The sequence below is a fragment of the Carcharhinus amblyrhynchos genome, chromosome 15 (genome assembly GCF_965287045.1).
Source record: "Carcharhinus amblyrhynchos chromosome 15, sCarAmb.v2.hapA, whole genome shotgun sequence".
Lineage (NCBI taxonomy): Eukaryota > Metazoa > Chordata > Chondrichthyes > Carcharhiniformes > Carcharhinidae > Carcharhinus > Carcharhinus amblyrhynchos.
The window spans coordinates 70,425,834-70,445,810 of NC_137338.1; the positions used below are offsets into that span (position 1 = coordinate 70,425,834).

General features: G+C 44.7%; 1 protein-coding gene across 1 annotated transcript in view; it reads left to right on the plus strand.

Moving 5' to 3' along the window:
• pir (pirin) overlaps nt 1-16,684 on the plus strand; it is a 76,981-nt gene extending 60,297 nt beyond the window's left edge. The window contains exons 8-10 of the mRNA XM_080203319.1: nt 3,729-3,811; nt 11,457-11,523; nt 16,318-16,684. Of these exons, the coding sequence (XP_080059445.1) occupies nt 3,729-3,811; nt 11,457-11,523; nt 16,318-16,442 (275 nt within the window). The 3' untranslated portion in view covers nt 16,443-16,684. The remainder of the gene's footprint in view (nt 1-3,728; nt 3,812-11,456; nt 11,524-16,317) is intronic.
• Nucleotides 16,685-19,977: the final 3,293 nt, after the last annotated feature.

The window sequence follows — 19,977 nt, forward strand, 5'->3', positions numbered from 1 at the left end:
ATAAACAGTGCTGTTAATTTCAAGCTTCCCACTAAAACTTTAGCACGCTTACTAAATGTTACTTGTTCTTCACAGGTAACTTGCAAACCTTTCTGAAATATGGAATGTTTCAGGACAATAATAATAATAATAATAATTCTGTAATGTTCTATGTTCTAATAACAAGAGAGGATATACCAATATCTTCGATTAGCAACTTGCGCTAATTTATCAAATACTTTTGCATTCAAATCCTGCAGGTATACACATAGAGATGTGGACTTTCATACTCACTGTAACACTCTTCTATCAAGAGTGGGGCATTACGGTGGCACAGTTAGCACTGCTGCCTCACAGCGCCAGGGACCCGGTTCAATTCCGGCATTGGGTCACTGTCTGGGAGGAGTCTGCACGTTCTCCCCGTGTCTGCATGGGTTTCCTCCGGATGCTCCGGTTTCCTCCCACAGTCCAAAGATTTGCAAGTTAGATTGATTGGCAATGCTAAATTGCCCCTGAGTGTCCTGGGATGCGTAAGTTAGAAGGATTAGTGGGGTAAATATGTGGGGTTATGGGGATAGTGCCTAGGTGGGATTGTTGTCAGTGCAAACTCGATGGGCTGAATGGTCTCCTTCTACATTGAAGGAATTCTGTGAACAACACTTTTAGTCACACTTCCAGTAACACACTTCACTCTTACTGTCATCCATTGGTCACAGTTTCTAACTTACTGTCAGTCATCCTTGCATCACACTTTCAGTCACCCTTTTGCAACATTCACAGACACACTTCCAGTCACCCCTGTCCCCTTTTACCCACTTACCACATAACCCCGCATATTTACCCCGCTAATCCCCCTAACCCATTTAGCATTGGACACTAAAGAACAATTTAGCATGGCCAGTCCACTCAACCCGCACATCTTTGGACAGTGGGAGGAGACTGGAGCACCCAAAGGAAACCTACGCAGATATGGGGAGCATGTGCAAACTCCACACAGATAGTGACCCAAGGCCAGAATTGAACCTGGGTCCCTGGCGCTGTGAGGGAGCAGTGCTAACCACTGTGCCCCTGGGCTGCGCTCACATTTCTTAATGTTTCTCTGACCTTGGAGTATATTTTGTCACTCCAAAGACAGTCATAGAATCATAGTAACCCTACAGTACAGAAAGAGGCCATTTGGCCCATCAAGTCTGCACCAATCACCATCCCATCCAGGTCCTACCCCCCTATCCCTACTTAGTTTACTCACTAATCCCTCTGACCTACATCACAGGACACTCAGGGGAATTTTAGCACGGCCAATCAACCTAACCCGCACATCTTTGGACTGTGGGAGGAAACCGGAGCACCCGGAGGAAACTCATACAGACACGAGGAGGATGTGCAAACTCCACACAGGCAGTGACCCAAGGTCGGAATTGAATCTGGGACCCTGGCCCTGTGGGGCAGCCGTGCTAATCACTGTGCCATCATACCACCCCAGCACAGTGAACCACAATCCAAGTTGACCAAGCTCCACAACCTTGCAAAAAGTAACAGAGAAGATGAGGAAAGTGAACAAGTTGTGCAAATCTTGGGATTTAAAAACATCTCATCTATAACATATAGTGAAAGGGGGCCTAGATAAAGGAGCTTTACCACTTGGAGGTCATGCCAAAGATGAAATAGACTAGGAAACATGAGCTTTCAACACAATACTGATGCAAGATAGGGAGGACAAATGGGAAGAGTGATATTGAAGGAACAGAAGATGAAAGTTCAGAGAATCCATGGCCTGAGTCTTGGTAATGGAGAAAGACTGTAGCACAGAGCAAGGTTAAAGGAAGACTACAGGTAAGAGAACAAAGCTTAGATTAGCAGCTAGAGTTACAGTGCCCTTGTGCTAACCCCTGTTTCACCTCCTGCCTCTTCCATCACTTTTCTCCTGGAAGGGATAACAGGAATTTAATGCTCAATTATAAGTGGATTTATTGCAATTATAATAATTAATATAATTGCAATGCAAATTAAAGGAATAGGCAACTTCATAAGCTTCCTCAAAGTGGCAAAACTTGCTGAGAGTGGTAATCACCGGCACATTGCTACTCTGGAGAGACTTACCTACACTGTGATTGCAAAGCCCATCTCACTCGAGCTTCCTCAGTGAGACAGGATCAGTGGAGCTTGGCACCTGGTTGCAGCAATGTAAGTGGAGCGCAGCGAAGGGGACATACTCCCTCCCATTCTTAGGCACCAGCTGCTGTAAAGCAGGTGTTTAAATTGAAAGGGAGGAGCTAAGTTTGTGTGTTAAGCGGGGGTGAGAGTTCAGACGTCGGATCGGGAGTAGGCAAGGGCAGAGTCGTACCAGAGGCCCAGGGGTATTGGGCAAGGGGGGAGGCAATAGGAACTGGGGGAGTGTTGGTGCAATGGTTAGAAGGGGGGCTGGTAGTTGTGGATGGTCCTCTGGGGAGGTGTCACGTGCAGGGATCTGCCAGCGTCTTTGAAATGGATGCTCTGAAAACTTTAAATTTCCTTCTAACTCTTTTAGAGTAACTGTGAGGGTAAGACTGGTAGAACTATCTGAAATTAGCGATTTAAGTTGCACTGTCCGATGGTTCCCAGCACGGTGTAATTGTCCAGTGGCAAATTACCCCTTCCGGACAGTTACTGGGTAAACTCTTACATGGTAACTTCCTGGAGGGATTCCCCAAAACATCTTTGGGATACCCCTCCTCCTCCTACCCCCCCACCCCCCCATCAGCGAAATCTTACACTGGGATTTGTAGTTATAGCCCAATATGTTTCCAGTCACCAATTTTTATTCAGGTTCTTCCCCATTGGACAAATGTCAAATTCTTAACCAGGCTATTAAATGGAACTGTGCAGAATGGTAGCGAGTGGGGCATTATCTCAGGTGTTTGAATGGTTCTCTGTTGACCAGCGGTCACAGTATTCAGTGATGGAGTTGCCGGCCTTAGATAGAAGGTGATGTGGAACCCAGAATGAAGAGGAAAGAGAAAGAGAGAGGTTATATTTTAAATTGAACGAAACCCAACTTTGATAACCATGCCACAAGTACAGCCTATACTGACCACATTCCACCACTGTTTTCTTCATTTATACCGAACCAAAATTAGACCATTCAGATGACGCATATAATTACCGTGTTGGGAAAGTTAGTTTCCTGTCTGTTTGGTCCGGTTGTTACTCTGGCATCAACCACACGACTCTGAGCAAGAACCAAAACCCATCGTCAATACAACTAACCACAATTTCAGTCATCTGTGAAAAGAGAAATTGATCTGAGCAATTGTTCCATCGAACTGCTATCAATGGCTTTACATTAGTAAATGAGATATAACTATATCGAGGGTTGAGAATTTTCCCGAGGTTGATAATGACAAGTCATTGTCAGTCACCTTTTAAGACTGTTTTTTAAAAAAGATTTTAATGAGTGGGTGACTCATACTTCCCCCAGCAATCAGATTGAATGCTATCACAAAGAAGTTCTCCTTTAGTAATCCTTTCTTACCCATTGTAGCACCAGATTTGGCGAAGAAAATACAAACATTTCCTTGTAGTTTTTGCTCCCGCAGCTCTGTAAGTTTACCTCCCAGGCAATTACATTGTTTCACATTATCCTTTGCATTAATTAAAGGTCTTCACCTGAGATTCGAGAACTAAAAGTTCAAAAAAAAGGTTAACGATGCTTTAGAAAAAAGACTTTTGTCAACATGTCGATTTTTTTAAACACAAACAATATCTTACAGGCCCTGATAAGGACCAGAGAAGAATTGAGCCTCACCATGTCGCTATACTTGATGATGGAGAACATATCCAAATGGAAAATAAGGTATTACATTTCAGATAAACCTGGTTTGGAACCATGGAATAGTGCAGTGCATGACGAGGCCACTCAGCCCTTTGATTCTGCTGGATCTCCCCACAAGCACGGCACACGGTGGCACAGTGGTTAGCAGTGCTGTTGTGTCACTGCACATGCAGGATCAGCGTGTTCTTCCTGTGTTTGCTAGAATTTCCTCTGGATGCTCTGGTTTCCTCCCACAGCCCAGAAAGCACGCTGGTTAACTGCATTGGCCGTGCTAAATCCTCCATCAGCGTACCCGAACAGGCGCCGGAGTGTGGTGACTAGAGGATTTTCACATTAACTTCATTGCAGTGTTAATGTAAGCCTACTTGTGACACTAATAAATAAACTAAACTAGGTGGTCACATCTCCCAGTTCTTTCCCCCGTGTACCTTTAATATTTTTCCCCATTAAGTATTCAATTCCCTTCAGAAGGAGACTATTAGAATTGAGAACAGTATCCTATCAAACATTGTATTCCAAACCCTAATCACTCGTTTCTTAAAAGAAAAAGACTTGCACTTAGAATAAAGAACAATACAGCACAGGAATAGCCCACCAAGCCAATGCCGACACAATATCTTTCTAAACTAACGATCTTTTGCCTCGACGCAATTTGCATCCCTCTATTCCCTGCCTATTCATGTATTGTCAAGATGCCTCTTAAACGTTGCTACTTAACCTGTTTCTATTGCCTCATTTGGCAGCATTCTTGGCATTTACTACCCTCTGTGTAAAAAAACTTGCCTCTTATATCTCCTCTCAACTTTCCCAATTTGAGCTTAAACCTATGTTCCCCCCCGGTAAGGAAAATATCCCCCCCTAAAACCCATGTCCCCTAATAATTGACTTTTATACCCCGGGAAAAACTCTCTGACTACCCATTCTATTCATGCCTCTCATAATTTTGTGAACTTCTATCAGGTCGCCCTTCAACCTCTGACATTCAAGTGAAAACAAACCAAGTTTGTCCTATCTCTCCTCTAGCTAGTATCCTCCAAAGCAGGCAGCATCTGGGGCGGCACAGTAGCACAGTGGTTAGCACTGCTCCTTCACAGCTCCAGGGACCTGGGTTCGATTCCTGGTTCGGCTCACTGTCTGTGTGGAGTTTGCACATTCTCCTTGTGCCTGCGTGGGTTTCCTCCGGGTGCTCTGGTTTCCTCCCACAGTCCAAAGATGTGCGGGTTAGGTTGATTGGCCATGCTAAAATTGCCCTTTAGTGTCCTGAGATGCGTAGGTTAGAGGGATTAGTGGGTAAAATATATGGGGGTAGGGTGTGGGTGGGATTGTGGTCAGTGCTGACTTGATGGGCCGAATGGCCTCTTTCTGCACTGTAGGGTTTCTACAATTTCATCTTTGTAAACCTTTTCACTGTCACTGAACATCTCAAAACACTTCACAGACGTTGAGGTACTTTTGAAGGATAGTCACTGTCGCAGTGCAGGAAATGTGGCAGTCAATTTGTGCACAGCAAGCTCCCATGAATAATAATGCAACAATCACCCGATAATGTTTTTCTGATTGCAAACGAATATGGGCCGAGACACCGCAGAGGGCAAAATGCTTTATGAAATAAACGTGGACGCGGAGGAATAAGTTTAACTTTCAGGGAGCACCAGAAAACACCATTAAAGGTTAAAATAATTGTAAACTAGAGAACGTGAAAGGACAAAGCCAGTTCTATTAACAGAAGATAGGGCAACTCTGCACCATTCACTTTGAAATAGTGCCATGGAATCCTTTACGTCCACTTAATTTTAACAATACGTGCAAAAGACAGCCCCTCGGGCAGTGCAGCACTCTCTCAGCACTGCCATGGAGTGTCCACTTTGATTTTTGTGCCCAAATCTGGAGTGGAAATCGAAAGTAGTCATGATGTGGGTATGCCGGCGTTGGACTGGCGTAAACACAGTAAAAAGTCTGACAACACCAGGTTTTAGTCCAACCGATTTATTTGATAATAGACTCACAAGCTTTCGAGGTCTCCCTCTTCGTCAGGTGAATGGAGAGTTCTGGCCTCAGACAGAGCATATAAAGCATATAAAGTGCTTTATATGCTCTGTCTGAGGCCAGAACTCTCCATTCACCTGACGAAGAGGGAGACCTCGAAAGCTTGTGAGTCTATTATCAAATAAATCGGTTGGACTAAAACCTGGTGTTGTCAGACTTTTTACTGTGGAAATCGAACCCAGAGCCTTGAGGCTCAGAGGAGGAGTGCTACTTACTGAGTCACTGTTGACACAAAAGGTTTTGCCTCTTGTCACATTTGGTTCTTTACCAATCATCATAAATCTGTGTGCCCTGGTTATTGATCCGTCAACCATTGGAAAAGGTTTCTCTTATGTTTATGCTATCATAGAATCCCAACAGTGCAGAAGGGGCCCGTCGAGTCTGCACCAACAAGAATCCCACCCAGGCGCTATCCCCATTACCTCTTCAAAACCCTTAATGATTTGAAACACATCCATCAAATCTCCCCTCTCCTACTCTAAAGAGAACAACCCCATAGATATTTGCGTGTAACTGTAACTTCTTATCCCTGGAACCGTTCTGGAAGATACTTTCTGGACCCTCTTCAAAACCTTCATGTGTTTCCTTAGGGGTGGTGTCCAGAATTAGACATGATTTTCCAGGCAGGAATTTTAGAGACCAACCACAATTTTTCAGCTTTTGTTTTTGCTGCCTCTGTTTATAGAGCCCAGGGGCCCACATTCAACATGAACTGTTTAGTTAACCTATTCTGCACCTTCAAATAATCGTACGTTAATACCACCAGGTCTCTTCTTTCACCCTGTCTAAACATATTGCTTCATCTCCATGTGTCCACCCATTCCACTAACCTGTCAATGTCCTCTTAAAGTCTATCTTTCTCAGTGTTTACTGCACTTCTAAGTTTCATCTGCAAATTTTAAAATGATGCCTTACCCCCAAGTCCAAGTCATTAATATATATGTTTTCATATTCTATCTTTGTCCCTCTTATTCCTTTTTTTTACTTCCCCTTTCTATATTCAGCCCTGGTTCTCACTTGCATTGCCCACCTGATATCTGTTGTATGCCTCTTTCTTCTTACCCTCTTATTGCAATAATATGATCATTATTGCCAAAGTGCTCCTTGACTATAGCATTTGGGGCTTGATCCATGTTGTTTTCTAGGAGTACATACAGTTACATCCATTATTTACACATACTGATCATGAAAATTCTCCTAAACACACTTCAGTAATTCTTTCCATTCTCTGCCCTTAATGCAATCATTGCCCCATTCAATCAATCCACCATCTACTCGCGGCACGGTAGCACAGTGGTTAGCACTGCTGCTTCACAGCTGCAGGGTCCTGGGTTCGATTCCCGGCTCGGGTCACTGTCTATGTGGAGTTTGCACATTCTCCTTGTGTCTGCGTGGGTTTTCTCCGGGTACTCCAGTTTCTTCCCGCAGTTCAAAGATGTGTGGGTTAGGTTGATTGGCCAGGCTAAGAAATTGCCCCTTAGTGTCTAGGGATGCGTAGGTTAGAGGGATTAGTGGGTAAAATATGTAGGGATACGGGGGTAGAGCCTGGGTGGGATTGTGTTCAGTGCAGACTCGATGGGCCGAAGGGCCTCTTTATGCACTGTAGGGTTCTATGATTCTATACTCACTGAGACTCCTGCAACAGAACCTGCAAACCCATGACCTCTATTATCTAGAAGGATAAAAACAATGGACATCTCCTTCCCAAGGGCAATTGGTGATTGGTAATAAATGTTGACCTTACCAGCAATGCTCATGTCCCAAGAACAATTAAAGATCATGATTTAGTTGTACAGATCCTGAGTATTGCTGAAAAAGAAGTGACATGTTGAAACTTTTCACCTTGCACTCATCAGGACACTTTGCAAGAAGACTAATATTAGGAGGAACAAATACAATTTATGTCCTATGAGAAGAAAGTGTTGTTGTTTGGCAAGTAGAAAATCCTATCTCATGTCTCTAACCATACAATAGCCTGCAATGTCCTATTTTTACTCTCACTGCAGTTTGGGAGTAATCCTGAGATTAAGGATTAATTAAACTCCTGCCTTTTAACTTCCTCCCAAACATTTTAATCACTGACTGTGGGACTTCCACCATTTCCCTCCCTATGTTGTTTCATGGACCGTGACCAAAGAACGTTCTGAACCTAAAGTAATGCTTTAAAATTTATTTATTAATGTCATAGGTAGGCTTACATTAATACTGCAATGAAGTTACTGTGAAAATCCCCTAGTCGCCACACTCCAGTGCCTGTTCGGGTACACTGAGGGAGAATTTAACATGGCCAATCAACCTAACTAGCACGTCTTTTGGATTATGAGTGGAAACCAGAGCACCCAGAGGAAACCCACGCAGACACGGGGAGATCATGCAGACTCCGCACAGATGGTGACCCAAGCAGAGAATCAAACCCAGGTCCCTGGCATTGTGAGACAACAGTGCTAACCACTGTGTCACCATCTCAATACTGAACGCCACTCACCCAAAGAGCTCCTCCAAGTGCCGGCCTCTTCCCTACCCTTCCAGATGCCCCCAACAGGCTGAAGGCTAGCTGGCTGTGGGATTGCCTCCTGGAGCCTGTGTTCTAGGAAGCATTCAGCCACCTGAATATCCCACAGTGATTCCAGCTGAGCCAGAGTTCCAACAGCTGGAAGCACTTCCTGCAAACACAAGGCCCCTGGGGCCCAAGAAACATCCTGACATCCTCACTTAATGCAGGAATTGTCAACTCTGGGTTGCAGATGTCTCTATTCCAATTAAACATTAAACTAAACTCCTTTGATATGAGAGCAAGTGTGTAACTGTTGTTAACTAGCTCTAAACTATACCCTACTATTTTGCTATTTTCTCCTCCGAGTGGGGGAGCCTCGGCCTGGGGGACACAGTTTGAGGGTAAGGGGTAAACCTTTTCGGATTGAAGCGAGGAGAAATTTCTTCACCCAGAGGGTGGTGACTGTGTGGAATTCACGACCACAGAATGCAGCTGGGGCCAAAACGTTGTGCGATTTCAAGATGAAATTAAATATAGCTCTTTGGGGCTAAAGGGATTAAGAGATATGGGGGGAAGGGGGGATCGGTGAATTCGATGATCAAAATGAATTGCGTAGCAGGCTTAAAGGGCTGAATGGCCTACTCCTGCTTCTATATTTCTAAACTAACACAAATTATTGACTCAATCTTGACAGGAATTGTAGAGATACAAAACACTTTGTATGACCCTCATGGTGGTGGGTTTGTAGGAAGGTGTGAAGAGACAGAAAAGACCAAGAATGCACCCCTGTCTAACCACCCAACCCTCCCTCCATTCAGTTTTACCAGCGTTATGGGTGGGGTGTTGTGTGACCGAGTCACTTGTTGGCTCGCTGAGGTCCTTAATGGGCCTCACCTTGACCCTGCTGGGATCTAACCACTGACAGGAGAGGCTGACATCCAGCTTTCCTTGTGCAGGCAAGAGTGGAGTGCCTCTTTAATCAATCCCCTTGGCCCATTGGAGGACACCAAAAGTGCAGTCCCCCTAGGGTCATGCCCTGTAACCCCAGATCCAGAGATAGTGTTACGCCCTATAACCCCAGGTCCAGCGATAGGGTCATGCCCTATAACCCCAGGTCCAGAGATAGTGTTACGCCCTATAACCCCAGGTCCAGCGATAGGGTCACGCCCTATAACCCCAGGTCCAGCGATAGGGTCACGCCCTATAACCCCAGGTCCGCAGATAGTGTCATGCCCTGTAACCCCAGGTCCAGCGATAGTGTCACGCCCTGTAACCCCAGGCCCAGAGATAGTGTCACGCCCTGTAACCCCAGGTCCGCAGATAGTGTCACGCCCTGTAACCCCAGGTCCAGAGATAGTGTCACACCCTGTAACCCCAGGTCCAGAGATAGTGTCACGCCCTGTAACCCCAGGTCCGCAGATAGTGTCACGCCCTGTAACCCCAGGTCCAGAGATAGTGTCACGCCCTGTAACCCCAGGTCCGCAGATAGTGTCACGCCCTGTAACCCCAGGTCCAGCGATAGTGTCACGCCCTGTAACCCCAGGTCCGCAGATAGTGTCACGCCCTGTAACCCCAGGTCCAGCGATAGTGTCACGCCCTATAACCCCAGGTCCGCAGATAGTGTCACGCCCTGTAACCCCAGGTCCAGAGATAGTGTCACGCCCTATAACCCCAGGTCCAGAGATAGTGTCACGCCCTGTAACCCCAGGTCCAGAGATAGTGTCACACCCTATAACCCCAGGTCCAGAGATAGTGTCACACCCTATAACCCCAGGTCCAGCGATAGTGTCACGCCCTATAACCCCAGGTCCAGCGATAGTGTCACACCCTGTAACCCCAGGTCCAGAGATAGTGTCACGCCCTATAACCCCAGGTCCAGCGATAGGGTCATGCCCTGTAACCCCAGGTCCAGAGATAGTGTCACGCCCTGTAACCCCAGGTCCAGCGATAGTGTCACACCCTGTAACCCCAGGTCCAGAGATAGTGTCACGCCCTGTAACCCCAGGTCCAGAGATAGGGTCACACCCTGTAACCCCAGGTCCAGAGATAGTGTCACGCCCTGTAACCCCAGGTCCGGAGATAGTGTCACGCCCTGTAACCCCCGGTCCAGCGATAGTGTCACGCCCTGTAACCCCAGGTCCAGCGATAGTGTCACACCCTGTAACCCCAGGTCCAGCGATAGTGTCACGCCCTGTAACCCCAGGTCCAGAGATAGTGTCACGCCCTGTAACCCCAGGTCCAGCGATAGTGTCACACCCTGTAACCCCAGGTCCAGAGATAGTGTCACGCCCTGTAACCCCAGGTCCAGAGATAGGGTCACACCCTGTAACCCCAGGTCCAGAGATAGTGTCACGCCCTGTAACCCCAGGTCCGGAGATAGTGTCACGCCCTGTAACCCCCGGTCCAGCGATAGTGTCATGTCCTATAACCCCAGGTCCAGTGATAGGGTCACACCTTGTAACCCCAGGTCCGCAGATAGTGTCACGCCCTATAACCCCAGGTCCAGAGATAGTGTCACGCCCTGTAACCCCAGGTCCAGAGATAGTGTCACACCCTGTAACCCCAGGTCCAGAGATAGTGTCACGCCCTATAACCCCAGGTCCAGAGATAGTGTCACGCCCTATAATCCCAGGTCCAGAGATAGTGTCACGCCCTGTAACCCCAGGTCCAGAGATAGTGTCACGCCCTGTAACCCCAGGTCCAGAGATAGTGTCACGCCCTGTAACCCCAGGTCCAGAGATAGTGTCACGCCCTGTAACCCCAGGTCCAGAGATAGTGTCACGCCCTGTAACCCCAGGTCCAGAGATAGTGTCACGCCCTGAAACCCCAGGTCCAGAGATAGTGTCACGCCCTATAACCCCAGGTAACTAAAATGCTCCCTCTGAGTGAAGTTTGCTGAGTGTGTGGATTTATACTGCAGACTACAACATTTGAAAGATTTGCCCTGAATACCATTTATAATCCACTTTTTTTAAAAGCAATTTTGCCCAGAGTGCCTGCCTGTGCATTTTCAATCACCATCACTTTGGACTATTGATTGCTCATATTTCTCAAGCCTGCTTCATCCATCTACCCCTGGGAGAGATTCCTGTGCGCTTTGCTCACTGTTCGCTCGTTTTTTTTTAGGACCATGAAGTTGCTCGGTTTGTTTTGATTGCGGGTGAACCTATTAATGAACCTATTGTGAAACACGGTAAGCAAAAAAAAGACTTTAAGTGTATTTATTATTCCACGAAGAGTGTGCGTATTAAAGTAATTTGACGGTGACTCGCGAGATTTTACGGCCTCACTCAGGCGAGACTGCAAATCCCCACCGGAGGTCCACAAGGATTTCTGTTGTCAGACCCTCACCCGCACCATTTCCATGGTGGGCAAGGTGTTAGAGTTCCAAATGAGCGATTCCCTTTGATTTGATTTCTTATTGTCACAGTTGTTGGGATACAGTGAAAAGTATTGTTTCTGGCGCGCTGTACAGAAAAAGCATACCATTCATAGAGTACACAGGGGAGAAGGTGAAGAATGTAGTGTTCCAGTCATAGCTAGGGTAGAGAGAAAGATCAACTTAATATTAAATAGGCCCATTCGAAAGTCTGATGACAGCAGGGAAGAAACTGTTTTTGAGTCAGTTGGTACGTGTCCTCAGACTTTGGCATCTTTTTCCCAATGGAAGGAGATGGAAGAGAATATGTCCGGGGTGAGTGTGTCCTTGATTACGCTGGCTGATTTTCTGAGGCAGCAGGAAGTATAGACAGTGTCGATGGGTGGAAGGCTGATTTGCATGGTGGACTGGGCTTCATTCACAACCCTTTGTAATTCCTTGCGGTCTTGGGCAGAGCAGGAGCCATGCCAACCTGTAATACCCATGATGTGGAGATGCCTGAGGTGGGCACAGTAAGAAGTCTCACAACACCAGGTTAAAGTCCAACAGCTTTATTGGGTATCACAAGCTTTCGGAGCACTTCATCAGGTGAGAGAAGCGCCCTTCTGATATCAAATAAACCTGTAGGACTTTAACCGGTGTGTTGTGAGACTTCAAGCTGTGATGCATAGAAAGGATGCTTTCTATGGTGCAGCTGTAGAAGTTTGTGCCATTGCCCAGCTCTCTCCTGTGAAATCCCTGTTTTCAAAAATGAAAAATGCAACAGAGAGAGGATTGAGAGGAGGCAAATAAAAACAAACCCAGGAAAATAGGAAGAAGCAATTTTTAGTTGGTGGGGCAGGTAAGACAGCATGGACAAAGTAAAGCAGGAATAACAGTTCTTTTGAGTATTGATGACACTCGGAAGCTAATCAGGAAATTCTATGGCTGTAAGCTTTTTAATAAGCCAGTATAGATTAAATTGGACACATTTATATATCTATCACTGTGCTTGGACGTGACAGATCTTCCATTCTTATGGCAACAGTCAGCTCGGAGGAAATAGCAGCCAGCATAATCTGACCAATAAATATTATTTCTGGAATCAACTGCCTTGAAATTCTGCTCTGGGATGCTGGTGTATGAATCTTTAGCATGTTCATCTGAAGTGCCTTTCTCTGCTGTTTTAATGGGAGGCTTTAAAAAAATAGATCAACGCCCTGTGGGATCAAGACAAAAAGGAAGAAAAAGTCACTCAAATTCCTTAATTGTTTGTATAACTAGTGTTTCGAGCTTCAATTAATGAGCAATGGGGACAGTAGAGGAGTGAATGGGGTGATAAGTAAGAAAATACATCGTTAATTAGAAACCAGATATTTTTCGCTAAGTTTTTGCTATCTCAAGTGTACTAGTATTTTGAATGTTGAAGATCTCTATCTTGGTAGACAGTAAAACAATTGACAGAAACCATATTGTGCCGTTCTAAACAACTGTGCAAATAGGATGATGCAATGTGATAAAGGAAATGCAAAGTGAATCCCAACACAACAGGGCAAACAGGACAAGTTTACCTCCAAACTGAACACACGTGCAGACATTTCCAAACAATTTACATCCCAATAGGTTTTAGATAATCATGATGCCAGTAGCTTGTTCATTAATCATTCCTTTCTCAACATGTGGAATGAGCCACCTTATCTATGTTGCTTTAAATTGAAAGGGAGCATTAGTGAAAAAAAAACCCACCACACACCATGTTTGTATAGAAATAAAAATATATTTGGTACACAGAAATTAGGTGCAAAAAAGAAACATGCTGTTGAAGCTTTTTGTCTTGCACTCATCAGGGCAGTTTGCAAATATATAACTGGTAAAAGGAACCACAAATTTATATTGCCAATTAGTTGGTGACACAGTGGCACAATGGTTAGCACTGCTGCCTCACAGTGCTAGGGACCCAGGTTCAATTCCAGCCTTGGGCTACTGTCCATGTGGAGTTTGCATATTCTCCCTGTGTCTGCATGGATTTCCTCCAGGTGCTCCGGTTTCCTCCCACACTCTAAAGATGTGTGGTTTAGGTTGATTGGCCATGCAAAAATTGTTCCTAAGTGTCAGGGGTATTAGCAGAGTAAATACAGGGAAGAGCCTGGGTGGGATTGTTGTCAGTGCTGGCTTAATGGACCTTCTGTACTGTAGGGATTCTATGATTCTAAGTGATTTCTGACTGGTAGAGATGTTGCCACAGAATATACCAGGGGACAGTTAACTTCCAAGCTTTTGTTTAAATTCAAACCAGGCCGGTCAACTCTGCCAAGGCATTGCCATGGGAAATGAACCAGGGATTGGCCGTCCCCCAAGAATTTGTTTAGTTGAAATATGTGCAATGTGTAGACATGTTCTTTCTGTCTGCAAAGGACAGGGTCCTGTGTATGAATATTTTTAACTTCCAGCATGCATAAGTTACACTGTGAGCCTCACTGAGAATCTTAAATTGTTTATAGTGTAATTCTTAACACATTCAAGATTGTTTAGCAGGTGTTAGCCAAACATTGAATCGCATGTAATATTGGGCATTATGTTTTGATTTTTGCAAACATCGCTTGGTTACAGTCTGTACTTTGCCTGTTACGAACTGCCAAAGGGATGTGCTATTTGATACAATTGACCAGTCATTGAGACATATCCTTACTCGTAGACCACATTACTCATTGGTGTGATAGGCAGAACATCTTTTTGGCTTGGCACAACGCCCTGTTAATGGTGTGGTTGCTACTACATGGTAGCAATGTGAGATAGCTAGTTCCACCTGTTGCATGAGCCTTTGTGACACCTGACTCTTCCATGGTATTCTGAAGTAGACTGGGCACTAACCAGTCATGGCCTTTGGTGGAATGACACCTAACCTCCCCTCCCTCGCATATTTCTGACACGTGGGTGACATGTTTGCTATATTTGCATGCAAGGATTTCCTTACCGACCTCAGTTCATGAAGTTATTCATGAAGGCCCCACCTTCCCAACCTTGCTCCTTGCCTCAGGTGTGGTGATCCTCAGGTTAAATCATCACCAGTTAGCTCCTCCCCTGAAAGGGGAGAGCAGCCCATGGTCAACTGACATCTTTACCATTTTCACACACTTTAATGTGCTCCAACCTGCACTCAAATTCACCTTTGAAATGGAGCAATCAAATAAACTTCCTTTCCCTGATGTGATGTCTGCCAGTGGGTTTTCTACCACTCTCTACCTTCGCTGGCCAATATATGTGTTGGGATTCCACACACTACAGGATTGGCTTCATTGACAGCTCAGTGGTTAGCACTTCTCTCTCACAGCGCCGGGGTCCGGATTCGATTTCCAGCTTGGGTCACTGTCCGTGTGGAGTTTGCACATTCTCCCCGTGTTTGCGAGGGTTTCCTCCGGGTACTCCTGTTTCCTTCCACAGTCCAAAGATGTTAGGTGCATTGGTCATGCTAAATTGCCCCTTAGTGGCCTAGGATGCATAGGTTAGAGGGATTAGTGGGATAAATATGTGGGATTACAGGGGTAGGGACGAGGTGGGATTGTTATTGGTGCAGACTTGATGGGCCAAAAGGCCTCCTTCTGTACTTTAGGGATTCTATGATAACCTCATAAATCAGACCCAGCCATTTGCTCACCATTGCAAGCTTGATGCTGAAATACCCGGCATCAGTCGGATAATGGTCACCTTTGTCAAGTAATTGCTCGCTATGTATCACATAGTTGGGAAGGCTGTCATCTTTGGCCCTGAAAAGTGCCCAATCTACCTCAGAAGGGCAAGGTATCCGGAAACTTTGAGCCATAGATGAAGCCAGTTGTTTCATGTTGCCACTCCACAGATATTCACTACTAACAGGATGCTGCTCATCAAGCCCCAAAAAAAAACCCCATCCTGCTCATCACACCAATGAGTAAAGTGGTAGATAAATTTCAGTGCCAGTGTGATCCCAATGACTGGTGGGTTGTACCAAACAACATGTCGTTTTGATTGTTCGTAACAGGCAAACTACAGATTTACCCAACCAGCCCATGCTTGCAAAAGTGAAGACTAGAGTTCGATATTAGATGTCATTCCGCAACTGGAAAATACTTGCTAAACAATCCTGATTGTGCTTGGAATTATGCTGACAATCAGTTTAAGATTATCAGTCGGGTTTCCAGCGTGACTCATTTATACGTGCTCGAGGCGACATATATTCACACACAGGGTCTATCCTTTGAAGGTAAAAGGAGCATGTCCATGTATTGTGCCTTTTCCAACTAAACAAATGTCTTCAGGAAAGCCATTCCCTGTGTGGTAATGCCTTGACCAACCAGAGTTCACCTGCCTGGTTTGAATTTGAACAAAATCTTGGCAGTTAACTGTTTTTTGGTACATTCCTTATGGCAACACATGTACCAAGTAGAGTCCACTGGCCAATCAATCAACACTCTCTTCTCATGCAGTATAAATTGTTGTTCCCTTTACGACTGGCATTCTTGTGAACTGTCTGTGAATGACTGCAAGGTGGTCAGCTTTGAGAGCACGTCTTTTTCAGCAACAACAGGTTTGTTTTAACATTCCATATCGATGAAAGGATGGATAATGTGCATTTCCCCCTTTTGTGCCTAGGCCCATTTGTGATGAATTCTCACGAGGAAATTGCTAAAGCTTTAGAAGACTACAGAACTGGCAAAAATGGATTTGAAAATGCAAGAGGCTGGAAGTCAAAAGCTGTGACTCAGAGAAAGACATAGAATCAGAGCAAAAAAATAAATGATTAAACACAAGACACTTACTAACCTGAAGAAGACGACATTTAGATTAAAGCCTATATCTGTATCAGAGTATACTTTTATTTAATATCTGATTATAAGTTCAATATTTCCCAATTTATTAAGTGTATTTTATCCTCTTGTTAATTCAAAGGCTGTTTCAAAGAGGATACCAAATAAATATTAAGCAAGTAAAACTACCAAATAAACCTGTTGGACTTTAACCTCGTGTTGTGAGACTTCTTTCTGTTCAAAGAGGAGGCTCAGAGTTGTTGAGCTGGAGGCCGGGCTGCAGACACTTTAAACCGAACAGGAGGAGGGGTGCTAATCGGATCAATTAGAGTTAAATACAGAGAGGTGGGGTCATTGATTAGATGGTGCTTGAACACATATAAAGAGACACTTCAGCAGGTGTAGGGAGGGAGGAGGATCTCTAGCTAAGCCTGCTCCAGGGTCAGCCTCAACAGTTGGCTGACCCAACTGACTGCCCCTCTAATGTGGCTATGTTAGTGGTTGGGTGGCCCATGTGAGCAATGTTCACCAGGACTCTCAAGGCCTTCTGTGCCCATTGGGCACTGCAGGAACTGGAGTGCCTTATTGCCCCTTTTCATCACATTTTGATTTGATGTTTAAGGTTTCATTTGTGATTTGCTTGTATTTAGGGCTGTATCCCTTTAAGGGGCTGTCTTTGTCCCAGAGTTTGTCTAATTTAGTTTGATTGTTGTGGAGTCATAGAGCTGGAAACCTCGACTGGGAGCACCTGAGATGTAGGACTTGGAAGCTGAGGGACTTTTTTCCAAGCCTTCTGGAATTCCCTCTGCAGACAAAGAAGTAAGGGGATGCTTCACCAGTGTAGGGAGGGAGGAGGCTAATAAGGCTGTTCGTGGGCTGGGCCAAGGTAGCCTCAACAGGCAGTGGAGGGGATTGGCCAACCCCATAGTGTGCCCCATCCCTCCACATTATGTTTGTGGTTGGGTGGTTCAGAAAAGAAAGCACATCATTGTCCATTGGTATGCTTCAAGCCTGCCACAACCAGTGGGCTCCACAGAGGTAGGGATGCATCGGGAATGGTTTTTAATTGGATTTTGAAAGTTTCCTTTAAAACTTTGGCTTTTTTTTGTCACAGGCTACCACCCACTCTTGTTTTTGCTCTTTTGTTTAATTTATTTATTTTTACTTTATTGAGACAGAGAGAGAATTCAATTATTCTGGTCCAGAACCAATGGCGTTGGTAGAATGTGGAATGAGGTTCTGCTGAGTTTGAGGAGCCATAAAATCTCTACAGTGCAGAAGGAAGCCATTTAGCTTGTCGAGTGCAACTTCACCCCAACAAAGCATCCTACCCAAGCCCCAACCCACCCAGGGTCCCAATTAAAAGGTCTTCAAAAATCTCTAGATTTCTACCTGAGCCATGTGCAAATTGGCATAGGGTTGAATAGATTAGAATGTTAAATGCATTAATCATAGTGTGGTGGAAGAATAGTCTTTCAAACTCCTGGTCATGGCTACAGAGAACAGGATCTATTCCCTAATCCATGGGGTACAGGCATCCATATTGGGGAACTAGCTGTTCTGTTGGAATGGGCTCCACTTTAATCATGCTGGGAGCAGTGACCTGGATATTCATATAACTAGTGCTGTGGTTCAGGCTGTAAGCTTCAAAAGTGGGAAGTGAAGGTGGGAGTGGAGAGCTCAACTGAGAGCAAAATTATAAATCTCAAGACAAAAGTCATGGTGTCAGAACAGTGTAGTGATTTGGGTAAAGAGGGGGCAAAAGATTCATCGGTGGAAAGCTTGGAAAAATGTTCAAATTAAAAACACATCATACAGATTCCTGATACGTGACACAAATCTAGATAAATGGATTCTGTCTGATGGTAATTGCAGACATGATGTGGTTATGCCGGCGTTGGACTAGGGTAAACACTGTAAAAAGTCTGATGACAACACCAGGTTTTAGTTCAACCTGGTGTTGTCAGACTTTTTACCGTAATTGCAGAGACATGGTTACGTGTTGACCAAGATTAGGGGAATTAATATTCCAGGGCGCACAGGAGGGTAGCCCTGATAATGAAGAATGATTTAAGTACAGCAATGAGGAAGGATTTTGACTCAGAAGAACAAGAGTAGAACCTGTATGTCTGATGGCAAGAAATAGCAAGTATTACAGAGAGCATTTAATTTAAAACAGACCTGATTTCTCCCCTCTTTACCAAAAACAGAAACATGTCTTTTTTCCCCCTTAGGAATATTTTCCTCAACCCTTCAGTTTTGGAATGACCCTATTCTCCAGCAAACTCGAGATAGGTTAAAAAGAGTATTTACAATGTCACCCCCACCACCACCATCCACATTTTGCATTCAGATGATAAAAGAGGGATAAGGAAAATGAGGAGTAATGGGGCAAAGAACATTGACAAAATACCAAGTATTGTGTGAGTCCAGGAACTAGAATCAAAAGTCACAAATTACAGAATTATGACACAGAAGAAAGCTACTTAGCCCATTGAATCTGCACTGGCTCTTTAAGGGAGTACCGTGACATAATGCCTGTTTCTATTCAAATAATCATCCAAAGCCCTCCTGAATGCCTCGATTGAACCAGCCTCCACCACATTTCCAGGTGGAGAAACTCCAAACCCCAACCACTTGCTGTGTGACAAAGTTTTGTCTCGCATCATATTTTCTTATTTGCAAATTGCTTTAAATCTGTGCCCTCATTCTTTTACGAGTGGGAACGGTTTCTTCCTATCTAGACTCTGTCCAGCCTCCTCGTGATTTTGAACATCTCTTGCAAATCTCCCCTTAGCTGCCTTCTCTCCAAGGAGAACCTCTCCAATCTATCCCCGTAACTGAAGTTTCTCACCCCTGAAACCATTCTTGTAAACCTCTTCTGCACTCTCTCCAATATGTTCACATCCTTCCTATAGTTTAACACCCAGAACTGCCCACAATATTTCAGCTGAGGTCTAACTAGTGTCTTACATAAGTTCAGCATAACCTCCTTGCTCTTATACTTTTTATCCCTATTAATAAAACCCAGGATACTATAGGTTTTATTCACTGCTCTCTCCACCTGTCCTGCTACCTTCATTGATCTGTGCATATATAGACCTGGGTTCCTGAAGAATTTTACCTCTTGTTATCTGTGTTTTTACTGCCCACTCCACCAACTTGTCTCTGTCCTTTGAAGTTCTACATGGTCCACTTCACAGTTTACAATGCTTCCAAGTTTCATATCATCCACAAACTTTGAAATTGTCCCCTGCACACCAAGATTGAGATCATTAATATATATCGGGGGAAAAGTAAGGGTTCCAACACTGACCCCTGAAGAACTCCACCACAAACCTTCCTCCAGTCCAAAAAATATTCATTGGCCATTACTTCTGTCTCCTGTTACTCCATCAATTTTGTATCCATGTTGCTACAGTCCTTTTTATTCCATGGGCTCTAACTTTTCTTTCTTATTTTGTGGCACTGTATCAAATGTCTTCTGAAAGTCCATGTACACCAC